At 40.8% G+C, this 15,686-nt stretch overlaps 1 protein-coding gene across 4 annotated transcripts in view; it reads left to right on the top strand.

Annotated features, from left to right (window-relative positions):
• MXI1 (MAX interactor 1, dimerization protein) overlaps window positions 1–15,686 on the top strand; it is a 75,364-nt gene that overhangs the window by 39,838 nt on the left and 19,840 nt on the right. For all 4 annotated transcript variants that reach the window (XM_038757676.1, XM_038757675.1, XM_038757677.1 and 1 more), the window contains exon 3: window positions 85–114. In XM_038757676.1, the coding sequence (XP_038613604.1) occupies window positions 85–114 (30 nt within the window). The remainder of the gene's footprint in view (window positions 1–84; window positions 115–15,686) is intronic.

Genomic DNA, 15,686 nt, shown 5'->3' with positions numbered 1-15,686 from the left:
GTCTAGCAGAAACTGAATTATTACCTTTCTTCCCACTCCCTCCTATCAGAAGTGACTAATTCTAGTTTTATGTTTATCTTCCAGGTCTACGCACAATGAATTGGAAAAAAACCGGTAAGTAAAAGAACCAAAACTCTTTTAAACTATTTTATCACTGGACATGTTGCTATAATGTTATTGACAAGGAAAGAAGATATCAAGAACAATTCTGACCACAGTAATTTCCTGTATCCAAATGATAACTCTAAAATTAAGACTTTCTAATCCAAATTGGAGAGAAGTGACTTCATTGAAACACATCTGCATGTGGAATAATGGAGCTCTTCCTTACTCTCCCATTTCATGAACTCTAAATACTGATTTGGGGTTGTTGAGACATCCCAGGCGCCAGTTAATATTATCCTGCCATGAACTGAAGTGCAAGGAATTTATCTCTGCTTGGATGGGAAGAAAGCAGTGTTGTATAACTAATAATAGTAATAATATTAACAATAACGCATGCCATAATTATTATTATTATGGGAAGAAAATAGTGTTGTATGATGTAGTGTTTTCCAAACTGTGATTCAGGGCCTATTTTTGGGTGGTCCATCCCTTCCTCTGAAACCTTCCCTTGGTGTGGTCTGGCTCCCTTCCCCCCAGCCTCCCTGCACCCAATCCCTCCCCATGCCCCAAACCCATCTACTTACTTTTGATTTAGGGAGTCTCCCTGGGTTGATGAAATTAGGTTAACAGAAAAAAAATCCAAAAATTATAACAGTACGGGAAAAGTGCTTTTTGTGACTATTGCATAAAGATTGACAGCACAATTTGTTGACCTTTACCAATTGTATGCCTTTCTAGAGTAATTTTTCATTGCCCGCCTACTATTTCATATACCCACATTTAAAGAATCCCAGTAAAGACTAATGTCTGAAATCAGAGAAAATAGCCTGGCTTGTACTTATCTATAGAAATTGCATTGCCATTGCAACCTGTTTCGGGGCAGAATTATTTTCATTCTTGCTTAACTTACTGTTCTGTGTACATTTAACTCTTTTATTAGAAATGTTAAAAAAAACCTCTCCAACTGACTTCAGGTAATTCATGCACAGATAAGCCATTCATTCGTTCGGTTGTGTGTATTGAGCACTTACTGTGTGCAGAGCATGGTACTAAGCACTTGGAAGAGTACACTATAACAATAAACAAATGTAATTCCAATCCAGAAGGATTAGTCATTAATCCTTATTACGTGATACATTATAGTGCCTGAAATTCGGAGTGTTACTTTTTCTCTGAGTTATCAAATCTCAGGTATAAAACCATGCTGAATCACCCTGTTTCCTCCATGGCAAAATGCTGTGGGCGTTAAAATAGAGAAATTCAAACTGTTAATGGAAGGATTTAAACATTCCAGATGACTGACTAAAGCCATAGGAGTGTTGGAGTCTGAAAAAGGGACTTTGGAATCTGACTTCAGCACTGAGGGAAATACACCTGGCCATATTTCCTCACCTGTTCTCTGCCCTACCCACCCCTGTCATTGGAAGTTGGTTTATTAATAGGGACGTTCCTGTGATCTCAAGGACCCCGAGAAGATTTGGGAATCAGTCTGGAATTCGGGTTTGGTAGGGAACAGATCCAGAACTCTTGGGGCTCTCCTAGTTTGGGTCTCGAGTAGGTTAGAACATCTAAGTCAGGCTTCCAATTGCCCGTGGCTTTCTTGGTAGGGGTGGGAGAGGTCACTTGGAATGGCTGAGGAATATACACCCCAAAATATTCTCATCAGTGACAAATTCCTGGGAAATCTATATGAATCGCTTGATCTAGAATGTATCTTCAATTGAGGAATCAAGAATTTGTATATGGTCCTTTGGCTCTATTCAGTGGTTGAATCTTTAGCCAGAGAAGAAACTCTTCCAGGCAGATTATAGATGTCCTCAAGGCTCCTTGATTTTCTTAATTTAAATCTCTGAATTTTAGCAGCCCTTTAGTGGTCCAAAGTCATTAAATGTTGTTGGCAGGAGGGGCCATTTAACCTTAATAGCTATCATTCCACCCCTAATTACCAACTTTGGCAAACTTTAAGGGCCGAAGTTAAGTGAGGACACTATTCACTGAACCAGACAGGGCAATGGAAAAACCCCTGAGGTTGTAGATAATGATGAAAGGATGGAATGGGTGAAAATAGACTACGAGTGGTAGATGTCACCTCCCTGGAGACTTTTTCAAATGTTTTCAGGGCGTAGTAAATTTTGGTAGAATGAATCTTTTTGGTTCTGTACTAGCAGATGTTCCCACTTTATTGTTCAACATTCATTTTTGTATCTGGGTATTAACAGTTGGAGCACAAGAAATGACAATTCTGTTAAATTCCTTTTAAGATGTTTTTCAAGGCTACCAGCTCTTCAAAATGTCTAAGCAGGAAAATGGGAAATAACAGTAAATTGTGGTATTTGAAATGGTAAACTGGTTATGAAATTATGAGAGCCAAACTTTTTGGAACCGTTTGAGGTGTAAGTCGCAGGTGGGTGGGTCTCTATGCTGCTGTATTAGCCTTGCCGGCCTGCAGAACTCCTGTGCTTGGTGGCAGTGGGGATGCCTCGCGATCAAAGGGCATTCAATCAGCGTCATTTATTGAATACCATCCTTGAAGGCGAGAGGGCCATTTCACCTCCAAGGCCAGGTCAAAAAACACTTATTTGTTTTTTTTTTTTTAAATATGGTATTTAAGGCTTACTATTTGTCAGACACTGTACTAAACACTGGGGTAGAGTCAAGTTAATTCATTCATTCATTCAATCGTATTTATTGAGCACTTACTGTGTGCAGAGCACTGTACTAAGCGCTTGGGAAGTACAAGTCGGTAACATATAGAGATGGTCCCTACCCAACAATGGGCTCACAGTCTAGAAGGGGGAGACAGACAACAAAACAAAGCATGTAGATAGGTGACAAAACATGTAGACAGGTTTCAAAATATGTAGACAGGTGGGTTGGACACATACTTTGTCCCACACAGGGCCCGGAGGCTTAATCCCCATTTTAGAGTTGAGGTAACAGGTGCAGAAAAATTGAGTGACTTGCCTAATTTCACACTGTAGACAAGTGGCTGATCTGGGATTAGACCCACATCCTCTGACTCCCAAGCCTGGGCTCTTTCCACTAGGCCATGTTGCTTCTTGGTTATCTTGATTTAGATAGCAGACACACTTCCTCTTGATAATTCTATCTGGACAGCAGCTCAACCTAAAGAGCTCATCATTTGTTGCAAAATGGTAATCTATAAAAGGTATTCATAAAACATAGATGACACAGGATGCAGGGTTACAGATTTAAACCATCATTCCATTCACATATCTCAAAAAGCAGCAGACTTGATTAGTAACTTCATCAAGACTGCAGGGGTAATTGCAATTACTTCCCCAAGCCATGTCATTAATGGGAGGATGTCACTGTGGTGATAAAAAGTTAAATGGCATTGAGAAGATTTCCTTGTTTGCTTCTCAGGTGGAATCTTTGATAGGCCAAGGTGGTACTCACCTCATCTGTTAGTGTTGCAGATCAGGACAAAACAAATTCAGATTTTTTTTTTTAAATAGTGCCTTTGTTTTAGGGAACCAGGGCTTAAAGTGAGAAGAAAATACTGTGCGTTATTTCAGTTGGAAAAAATAAACAAGTGAATAATTTAGCCATAGAGGAGTGTAAAGGTTGCAGGGTGGTTTTGGGTGTGCTAAAAGACAGCAGGAGAGAGACTAACAAGGTCTCCCAAGGAATTATATTTGTATATGCATATTGTATTTGTATTGTATTTGTATCTATGTGTATATAGCTATAATTCTATTTATTCTGATGGTATTGACACCTATCTACTTGTTTTGTTTTGTTGTCTATCTCCCCCTTCTAGACTGTGAGCCCGCTGTTGGGTAGGGACCATCTCTATGTGTTGCCAACTTGTACTTCCCAAGCACTTAGTACAGTGCTCTGCACACAGTAAGCACTCAATAAATACGATTGAATGAGTGAATGAATTGTAAGATGGCATCTCACTTCCCACACCCCACTGCCATCACAGTTGTGACTGATAACCTTCTAGTTTGCCCATGAGCTTGTTTTAGTTTCTGAAATTTTCACTGTATGGCACATTATGGATGATCATTGTGTGTGATTGAGGAATATTAGTTTTTTGAGTTTTGGGGGGAGGAGGTTTGCATAGCCCTAAAGGGTTATGTGTAACCTATAGTCCCTATTGGTGTGTATAGGGAATTTTAGGAAAGAAGACTGGCGTAAAAGGTAGGAGAGACCTGTTGACACACAGTTCCCCATTACTAGGACTTTCCTCAGTTTCCCTGGTGGCCACACCCCCTACTCCCATGCGCCGGGCCCCTCCTCTTGCCTCCTTTGTCACAGGGAACCTTCCACTCTCCCCACGGCCGTTTCGCCTTCCTCCCAACACCCAAGACCTCTACTACCTCCACCCCAGTCATTTGATGGCGCCTGTGTGCTAATTTATATGAAAAAAAGGCTTATTTCATCCAGCACCATGGCTTTTCTTTGAAGAACTTTTAAGATAATAATGCAGACCCTCCCTACTGGATGAGTCAGTTAGTAAAATAAGCCCTTTTAAAGTTGCATTCAGTCTTTCAGGGCACCAAGGATACCATTTAGCAAATTACGGTATTGCTCCAGGGGACTGAATGATAACTCTGGTGGCATGAAAAAAGGAGCACACCTCTGAAAGTACCATCCAAACCTAGAGAACAATTGACTCAGGAACTGGCAAAGAACTGACTGATTTCACAGCAGAAGAGCTAGCTGTGACATATTAAAGTGAAGTAAAACTGGGTGGAAACCATGCAAACCTTGTCACTTGTTATAGAAACATAATTAATTCATTTTGTTTGTGGAGGTAAATAATAATTCAGTGCTATTTCTTATGGGGTAAGGTTCATAAATAGATAATGATCATTTAAATAACCATCAGGGTGCTCCAGTTTATGCCTATTGAAGTAAGAATCTAAGATTTAAGATAAGAGATGAAATAATAAGCAGGTTCTCTAGATGAAGTTTGTGGTAGCACTCCCAAATTAAAGTTCTACTTCTAAAATTGCATTTTTATGAAATGAACTCATATCATCATTCTTGGGACAAACCATCTCAGAATATACTGACCTTTGGAAAACTAGCTTGTCAGACCTAACCGCTCTGCATCCGGATCCCAGTTCAGGTGTTCGGCAAGGTCAGTGTCTGCTGACTCATGGACAAGGGAATATATTCCCAATTCCAAATCTTTCCTGTCATCAGGTCCGTAATGTCCACACCAGTCCTCCAACTAATGTATAAAGAGAAGTGTGGTGACTGAACTGTAAAGAGCTGTAAATACCATATAACTTTAAAATCAATACCTAGAATTATGTCTGGAAATGAATGAGTACGGTCAGATTTAAAATAACTCATGTGATGGAATCCACAATGAGAAAGGCTATTTAGGTACTTACATAAGCATGTACCCCTGCAGTATGGAAACATTGGTATAGCTGCAAATTTCAAAATTGGCTTTCAAGTTAATGTCCAATAAATAACTGCTATCCCTTTGCCAGACTTTTATCTTCCTGGGTTTAATTGGAGGCTGATAACAGTTGGGATGGGAATGAATATTAATCCATAAATAGATGCTATTTTGTCCTGAAAAAAATGCCACAAAGAAACTATTTCCTAACTTTCATCTTCTCTACTTAAAGATATCCCCACTTTTACATAGTCTTCATTTTGCTGCATTCTCAAATGCATTTTAAAAATGAAAGCAGGTGTGGAGGTAAAGAATGGTTTTTTTTTTCTGATAAGGAAAAGAGATCTAGCTTTTAAAAATGCATCTTTAAAATATCTTTTTAGCAGAGCATGCTCCCTGTAGAGGTAAGTACTCTTTTAATAAGCCGTAGCTCTTTCTGTGCAGAGGCTGGAATTATTACGATTGCTCGTCTTGTTCCTGTGAAGAATAGTTTCTAAAAGGCCATGGGTTTCACTAGCTAAAAAGTAGATGGGGAGCTACTGAGAGAGGCTGAGATCATGAAAGCATAATTTCCTAATTCTGCTTTCTGTTAATCACTGTACAAAATTAACTTGGAAAGTAATCTAAAACTGCGAAGATAGATAGGGACATCTTATTTAGGCTAACATCTTGTAAATGAAAAAATCCTAATTGTATGCTCACAGAGATATCCTCCTTGATTTTTCTGTTTTACCTTGGGAGGGAATTTCTGAAAAGAATTAAAATTTGATCATCAAAAGGTGAACAACCCAAATGTTGTACAGTTAACTCTTTTTACTGAGAGTAGGTTATTGTTATCCCCATCTTTAAAGCCCTACTAAAATCACATCATCTCCAGAAAGCTTCCTCGATGAACCTCTCATCTACCCACCTAATTTCCTTCCTTCCTATACACTGGAGTCCCCAACCCTTAAGCGCTTAGGCACCCCACAGCACTGAAATACATATCTGTAGGCTCAGTTGCTCTCCCACACTGTAGTCTATTTTAATGTCTGATTCCCCCTGCTAGATTGTAAAATCTTTGATGGCAGGGATTATGTCTGCTTAATCTGATGTATACTAATCCAAGTGCTTAGTCCAGTGCTCTGCACTCAGCAAATGCTATTGATTGGTTGATTGATTCATAGCTAACACCCCCACTGCAGCATGGGGTTTAAATGTCTCCAAACTTCTTAAGTATTTAGGCACATTTTCAGTGTTTCTGTGCATTCTGGCAAGTCTGCATTTATCTTGGCTCCAGAAATCTGGTTCCTGATTCTATGTCTTAATGTCGTCTGGCCCTTGGATTTTAACAATCCCCTGTGATCACTTAGGATTGTTCAATTTCCCAAGAGAGATGATAGCATTGCTGTGTTATAAAACTTTGGGGAAGGGAATCTCGGTCCTGCTTTTAAAATTTGGTTACGAGCAGCCTGAAGAAGGAAGAACTGAAGCAACTTAATAAAAAAACCCGAACTCTCCTATTCTTTGCCACCTCGATAGAAAGTGGTGTAAAATTCCTCCTATTTTTGTGGTAGTCTCAGAATCAAAATGCCCATGTACCCTTGTTAGATTGAGAAAAGAGACAAATTTCAAGTAAAATGACGTGGTGCAATTTGGTGATTTCACCTTGTGAAGTTTGCCCGCTGAAAGATAGGAAATATTTTACCCAAGCCCACACTTAGGTGAGATGCTGCCCCCAAATGCTGATTTCTTCCAAGAAAAATAGTTTTATTCTATTGCTTTGGTTCTGTACTCCTGGTTTAGGGAGAACAGTTTGTCCAGTAGGATAGCCTAAACGGTGTAATATGATCCACTTGGGAAGTATGCTGTGGCTGAGTTAACCAACGTGACCTCTCCTCAACTCTTTGTAACTTGGGATAAATCTACCAGTTTGATGATCTGGGTATAAAGTTCATTCGGGGTTTATACCCATGGCTAAAATTGTGCCGGTGTCCCAGAGACTGACTGGAGGAGGGGCCATTGCTATGAATAGCTGAAATGCTCTGGTAGATATTTTGCATAAAAATATTTCCTCATGACGTTCGGAATACATAACAGTTGCCCCATGACACCTTTGTTTTCCGCTCCGTTCTGTAATTTGCCTATCTTTAGTATCTTTTTAGACGCAAAGGCAAGCTTAATTTCAAGCGACCATCCATCCCCCATAGGGAGAGCAGGCATGCGTTTCACCCCTCGGTTCCTTCACTTGCCAGAAAGAATAACCCCACTGCCGAGAGCCCAGCATAGAACCAAGCAGTAGCAGCAGGAGGTATGTGTTAAAGCAGCAGGTGAGTGCAGCCCCCACCAGTTCCCCAGAGTACTCTGGTATGGCAGCCTGGCCTAGTGGAAAGAGCACGAGCCTGGGACTCAAAGGACCTGTTTCTAAATCCGGCTCCACCACTCATCTGCTCTGTGATCCTGGGCAAGTCACCTAGCTTCTTGGTGCTTCAGTTCCCTCATGTGGAAAATGGGTATTCAAGACCTGTTCGTCCTCCTACTTAGACAGTGAGCTTCACTGGGAGTTTGAAACCATGTCTCTGTCTCAGTGCTTAGTACAGTGCACATAGTAAGCACTTAACAAGTACCACAGTTATTATTATTATTGGTATTATAGGACCTCTGATAAGCCCTCTATGTTGGACAGCCAGAATGGAAATGCCAGTGACAGCTGTACTCAATTGCTGGTCTAAGTACCAGTCTGTGAATCCTAAGTAGAAGCCCAAGTGATTTAAGACATACTTTAACATATATAAAGGTATAAAGACTTTGAAGACTTGAATCTACTTACGTATTCTTCTTCTTCCAATACCATCGGGTCATTTCCGGTTCATAGTGACTCTATGGGCATATCATCATCATCAATCGTATTTATTGAGCGCTTACTATGTGCAGAGCACTGTACTAAGTGCTTGTACTAAGGGCATATGTCTATCCATAGAGTTGTCTTGGTAAAAAATACGGTTTACCATTGCCTCCTTCTGCCCAGTAAAAACTCAAGTCTCTGCCATTCTTTGATCAACAATTTGATCACTTTGTCATCCACCTTTGACTCTTTCCTGTCACTGCTGCCCACCACAAGTGAATCAACTTAGTATGATGCTTCAGCCTGTGTTGGCGTAATCTAGACCATCATGTGAGATGGGAAAAACTTTGTTAATTAGGACACATATCTGTATTTGATATGTTTATAACCATTTGGGAGGTATTCCCCATTTAACTCAAAAAAAATCTTGTTTCATTCTCTCTCTCTCTCTCTCTCTATATATATATATATATTCGTATACATATCTATTATAGAAATGATATCACACACATCCCCCTCTATATATATAGCTAGGGATGATATCATTTCTATAAAATTCTTATCCAGGATCATGTTCACAGCAGTCCTGGGAATTTTTAATTTGTGCTACCCTAATATGTGTTCGATTTAAATAAAGATTTGTGATCCAAAGAATTAGCTAAATGAAGTAGATCTCATAGTGGAAATTTCCATTGTGGTTAAGGATAGTGCAGCTGTGAGAAACTTTGGACCCACTTAAGATAGTGCCTTAAAAGGTTAGAGCTTAAAATCAGGAGCTGAGGAAAACACATAACGGAAGTAGCGAATTTCCATAAATATTTCCAGCCCCAAAAGTTGCTTCTCAAAACATGCCTCCAAGCTGCTAATGCTGCACAAATTTATTCATCCAGAGCACTTCTTCTGTTGCCTGAATAGAATGGAATTGTTTTTCTTCATGACAAGCAAATGTGAATTTGTAGCATTTATTTTAAAAATATAAAATTATCCCCCAAAATATGGTTTTCCTCTGGGCTCAAAGAAGATGCCATGACAGATGCAAGTCCATGATGAGGTAAGGGCAGTGGTCGCCTCATCTCTTTTCATTTATTCATTCAATCGTATTTATTGAGCGCTTACTGTGTGCAAAGCACTGTACTAAGTGCTTGGGAAGTACAAGTTGGCAACGCACAGAGACGGTCCCTACCCAACAATGGGCGCACAGTCTTGAAGGGGGAGACAGACAACAAAACAAAACATGTGGACAGGTGTCAAAACCATCATAATAAATAGAATTATAGCTATAATTTTGAGCTGAACTCCCAGTTCATTCCAGGTCTCTTGTAAGACCTGCCAGTTCCCAGTCAGGACTGAAAAAAGCCAAGATAGTGGTTTTCTGGCCTAGTAACTCTGCCCTCTTTTTGCCCCGAGATCACTGTCTTCAAGGTCACCAATGACCTTCTCCTTGCCAAATCTAATGGGCTCTACTCTAGCCTATTCCTCCTTAACCCCTCAGCTGCCTTTAACTCTGTAGACTACTCTTTTGGAAACGCTATCTAAACTGAATTTTACCGACGCAATTCCCTATTAGTTCTCCTCGTATTTCTTGGGGCTCTCCTTCTCAGCTGTGCCTCTGCCTCCCACCCCGTAACAGTGGGGGTTGCTCAAGCCACTTTGCATCACTCCCTTGAGGAGCTCCTTTCCCCTCCCTGATACTGCCTTACCCTTCAATTCCAACAGACCTCCACATCTTCAAAGCCCTTCTTAAATACCACCTCTCTGGGAGGCCTTCTCCAGGTAATTTCCAATCTCCCCAGATGGCCACTTCCATTTCAGCACTTGTGCACCACCTGCGCACTCCTGTATTCATAACCACCCTTAACCTTGATGTACCTGTCATCAGGCTTTATTGCTTAAGCGCTAATTTATGTATATATCCTGTTTTCCTTCTTCCTCCTATCTCTAAATTATTTTAGTGTTGTTCTCCCCCCACTGGATTGTAAGGCCAAAGATCCTTGCTCCTTGAGGCCAAGGATCATGGCTACTAATTCTGTCGTGCTCTCCCAAGCTCCGCACACAGTAAGTGCTCAATAAATGCTGTTGATAGTGAGATGGTGCAACACTTGCCACTGTTTTCACTTTTGCCTCCTTGTCTCTTGATCCTTAGGAATCTTAACTTTTCTGAGCCTCGGTTTCCTCATGTCTTTCCTGCTGTAGTCCAGCAACCCCAGGTTATCGTCCTTCAAAATACCGAGCCAGACTATTTCTATTTAAACTCTCCAATTAAAATCACGCTACCCTGTTAAAATGAGGCTGCTATTTTTATGGAGTTTTTTCACCTGTTTTACTAATGCTGTTATTCCCTTAAATGTTTTCACCGGTGGTTTATTTTTCTGTTGAGCAGAGAACTTCATTTTAAAATCCAAAACATAAATAGAAGTTTTGATTCTATTTATTCCACCCTGATTCAATTTGTATTAGTCCCCAGAGCAGCATGGGCTTGACTAACTGTTAAAATCTGGGCTTCACTAAGTAAAACTCCTTTCAATGGGAACATTTCTCTTTCCCAAGACGTTTAAACAGTTTTAAACACCAGACGATCTAAACTGAGTTGGGATAATTAGCAAGACTACTATTTTTAATATACAGTGTTTTCCTGAAAAGTATAATCTGGTAATATCGGACTCCTGGGACCCCTTTAAAACTATAAAACTTGGGGCCCAGATCAGTTCTACAGAAGCAGGTTCAGGTTAAGTTGGGTAATTGTCAAGTGACGTTGCTTTGTTGGGTCAATACTGGTACAGTAGTCCTGAGTAATTGTGTCTCTTGGTTGTAAACATGTGGCTGGAAATGTAAAATCGTAACAAGTGAATGTTGCAGAGACCTGGAGCTGAATCACGTTGCCACCCGTCTTTGCCAGATTGCCAGTGGACTAACATGGTCCGGGCAGCAGAGTGAAAATATGGACTGGAGTAGGGAGAGACTTGGTTGGTAAAAGCCCAGGTTTGGCAAAGGTGAAAACCGATCTCTCTAATGCACCGTGTCACAGAACTCATAGTTTTGTGGGATTCAAAGACATACTTTTCGGAGTAGCTAATGGAAACAAAGTTGATTTCTCTCAGCCAGTGTGATTTCTTTGTCCAGTGTATTGTACTGTACTTTGCAGCTATCCTCCCTTCACACTGGGCGTTAGTGGTTGAAATGTGGGTTGCTCTTAACAGCTCAACAAGCGGCCACCCACACGTGGCACTCCCCAAAATATGAACTTTATCTGTATGTGCATATGACTGAGGCTTGCCCACTTTAACCCCTGTCTAGCCTTAACCGCATGAGAAGAATTTTAAATTGGACTTACAAGAATGAGAACAAAAATCGCCCCGACCTCTAATAATTTGCTCCTGACTATAAAATGATTTATCTACTCTATCTATAATAACTTCATTTCACCCTCACTTTAGGTTAATGACAGCCTTACGGGAACTGCAGTGACGTTTTTAATCTAGTGAGCATCTTTTCATTTTAGGTGGGTTTACAGAAGATAAAACTGCTTATGCAGCCTGTTGCACATTAGACAACCCCAAAAGTGCATGGCTGTAGCCATATCACAGTCCCAGTACAGCTCTGAAAAAATGTTGCCTTATCAGAGGAGAACATGCCTGGGGATGGGTGCCAGGTGCTTTTGATGGGGGTTGTGCCCAAAAGCCATTAAAGAAAGAGAGACTGTTGGATTGGGAATTATTTTTTTGTTGTACAGGAGGTAATGAAGTACAGAATGACAGAATTTAAAGGTAGGAAGATCTCAAGTAAATCTATTCTAAAAGTTGAGCTTTTAAGTCCTTATCACTCAATCAGTCAATCAATCAATCGTATTTATTGAGCGCTTACTGTGTGCAGAGCACTGTACTAAGCGCTTGGGAAGTCCAAGTTGGCAACATATAGAGACAGTCCCTACCCAACAGTGGGCTCACAGTCTAAAAGGGGGAGACAGCCCTTCGGTAAATTTAAGGTTCTGTTAATATCATGTATATCTGCTTGAAATGCCTGCCTCACTAGGTTAGAATGTTCATGGTAGATCACTGTTTGGGAAGCTGGAACTTGCCCTCTGGGTTTTTTTGGTTGGTTGGTTGTTGCTTTTTTTTTTAATGGTATTTAAGCACATACTATATGTCAGGCACTCTTCTAAGTACTGTGGTAGATACATGGAAATCAGGCTTGGTGGTGGAAATCAGGTTGGACACAATCCATGTCCTTCTACAGCCCAGCCCGCACCCTCCGCTCCTCTGCCGCTAATCTCCTCACTGTGCCTCGTTCTCGCCTATCCCGCCGTCGACCCCCGGCCCACGTCCTCCCCCTGGCCTGGAATGCCCTCCCTCCGCACATCCGCCAAGCTAGCTCTCTTCCTCCCTTCAAAGCCCTACTGAGAGCTCACCTCCAGGAGGCCTTCCCAGACTGAGCCCCCTCCTTCCTCTCCCCCTCATCTCCCTCTCCATCCCCCCCGACTTACCTCCTTCCCTTCCCCACAGCACCTGTATATATGTATATATGTTTGTACATATTTGTTACTCTATTTATTTTACGTGCACATATTTATTCTATTTGTTTTATTCTATTAATATGTTTTGTTTTGTTGTACATATTTATTACTCTATTTATTTATTTATTTATTTTACTTGTACATTTCTATCCTATTTATTTTATTTTGTTGGTATGTTTGGTTCTGTTCTCTGTCTCCCCCTTTTAGACTGTGAGCCCACTGTTGGGTAGGGACTGTCTCTATGTGTTGCCAATTTGTACTTCCCAAGCGCTTAGTACAGTGCTCTGCACATAGTAAGCGCTCAATAAATACGATTGATTGATTGATTGATTCTCTGTCTCCCCCTTCTAGACTGTGAGCCCGCTTTTGGTTAGGGACCGTCTCTATATGTTGCCAGCCTGTACTTCCCAAGCGCTTAGTACAGTGCTCTGCACACAGTAAGCGCTCAATAAATGCGATCGAATGAATGAATGTCCCAAATGGGACTCACAATATTAAACCCCATTTTACAGATGAGATAACACAGGCACAAAGAAGCTAAGTGATCTGTCCAGGGTCACACAGCAGCCCACTGGCAGAGCTGGGATTAGAACCCAGGGCCTTCTGATGCCCAGGCCTGTGCTTTATCCTCTAGGCCACACTACTTCTTTAGTTTTTTTTTTTAATTAAATGGTATTTAAGTACTTTATACGAAGCACTGGGGTAGATACAAACTAATCAGGTTGGACACAGTTCCTGGCCCAGTCTTAATCCCCATTTTTACAGATGAGGGAACAAGGCCCAGAGAAGTGAAGTGACGTGCCCAAGGTCACACAGCAGACAAGTGGTGGAGCTGAGATTAAAACCAGGTCCTTCTGACTCCTAAGCCTGTGCTCTATCCACTAGGTTATGCTGTAACATTCTTGGTTGATTGTCTCCAGGCAGCATCTGACTCACTGAGGGTTGTGACTTTCTGGTTTATTTCTTAAAATTTCAAGTTAATTCTTAAGGATGTTTTCCACAGGGCTATTTTCCTCTTGGTGATTTTTTTCCACGAGGTGGCACAGCTGATTGAAAAAAAAAATCACGATAATTATGTCTGCTGTGTGACTTTGAGCAAGCCACTTAACTTCTCTGGGCCTTGGTTTCCTCATCTCTAGAATGAGAATTAAGTACCTTGTTCTTCCTCCTACTTAGATTGTGAGCCCCATGTGGGACAGGAACTCTGTCCGACCATATTATCTTCTATCTACCCCAGGACTTAGTACAGTACTTGGCATGTAGTAAATGCCTAGCAAATGCCATTATTATCATTGATATTATTATTATTAGTATGAAAAGAAGCTATAGGAAGTTTAAATATATCCCTTCCTCCTGAGTTCACTGCCACCCTGGACAACAATGTGTCAGGAATGCCTTTTGGTTAAAAAAAAAAAAGACAACATTTATAAGGTTAACTGGCATTTCAATATCTTTGTAGGGTGTTTCTCTGTACCACAGATTCTCAAGTTTCCAAATATGGAATGTATAAGGGAGGACAGTTGAAAAGCGTTTGGATTTGGTAATGGTGCAGGGTTAAAATGGTGGTGTTTTTCAAAATGGCTCATTGGTTTGGGTAATCCTGTGAGGTTTTCCCCTTTCTTGCTGCCCGTGAAGACATTTAATATGGCAGCTGTCCAGTGAAAGTCTGCAGTTTGTCTACTGCCATGGCAAAAGTTGCTGCCACTCTTAATAATTTAACGTGATACTTCATGAAATCAGTGTTGTGAACAACACTGTAAACAAAAGCCTAGAGGGTTTTTTTCATTTTTTAGAGGGTACATTGTAGGGTAAATTGTCCCAAGCCAGGGGCTTAGTACAGTGCTCTGCACACAGTAAGCGCTCAATAAATACAATTGAATGAATGAATGGGCAGTTTAGTATATTCTTCAGAGTTCAGAGTTACTGTTATTATTACTCCCTTCTTACTAATGAGATCAGACCCTCTGATATTTGTTTTGTGTTTTAAACAAGCAAGTAGGTTACAGAGCACTTCACAGTTTGTTGCTTTTACTGTAGCTGTTCACCATTTTAATAAAGGCCATTAGCCATATAGCCACTCCTACCTTTTTCCTCCAAGTCTTTTTACCTCCCTCCACTTCACTAATCTGATCTAGTAAAGCAAACACAATGGGGGTCAGTCTTTTACTTTTACAGAAGATTAAATTAATACCATTTATGCCTCATGTATATATAGTTAGGGGTAGTACCTTGAGGGTTACCCGAGTATTTAACATCTGAGTTGCCAGCATGTAGGAAGTTTGTTTGGGTTTCCCAATGTCCTTTTCCCCATGATACCTGGCAGAGTTCAATCCCATTGACATCACTGAGTTTCAAATGGAGAATTAACAAGTAGCCATTGTTGTGATTATAGATTGCTTTCTTGGCCCCGACGAGTGAATGCTTTCTTGTTTTTGGACTACAGCATTTCTCCAGCCCAGGGTACCATTAAATCAGCAAAAGCCTGCTGCCAAATGCAGGGTGAACACTAACAAAAGCCGAGGAGTGGAAAACCGTCAACAAGGGAAGATCTTTAATCAGTTTCCGAAATGTGGGTGGAAGATAAATAATAAATTCTAAAGTAACTTTTTTCCTAGCCTACAGCCCCAAATGATTTTGCTACAGGGACCAGGTACAGGAGGTACGGGTCAACCTCCCACTAGTTAGTGAACGTGCAGCATATATATCTTTCCTTCCCCTCCACCCAAATCTCTGAAGAGCTGCCAAAGGAAAATAAGCTATTTTGTATTTGGAACAAATGGCCACTACTTTGTCCTTTGATAAAAGCCAGTCCCCAGGTCTTTTGGTACTGAACCCAGAAAATGCCCACAAGACTAAGGAAG

Source organism: Tachyglossus aculeatus, chromosome 16 (genome assembly GCF_015852505.1).
Source record: "Tachyglossus aculeatus isolate mTacAcu1 chromosome 16, mTacAcu1.pri, whole genome shotgun sequence".
In the NCBI taxonomy this organism is placed as follows: domain Eukaryota; kingdom Metazoa; phylum Chordata; class Mammalia; order Monotremata; family Tachyglossidae; genus Tachyglossus; species Tachyglossus aculeatus.
Note: the sequence above shows the minus strand (reverse complement) of the source record. Positions and strands in the feature narration are given on the sequence as shown.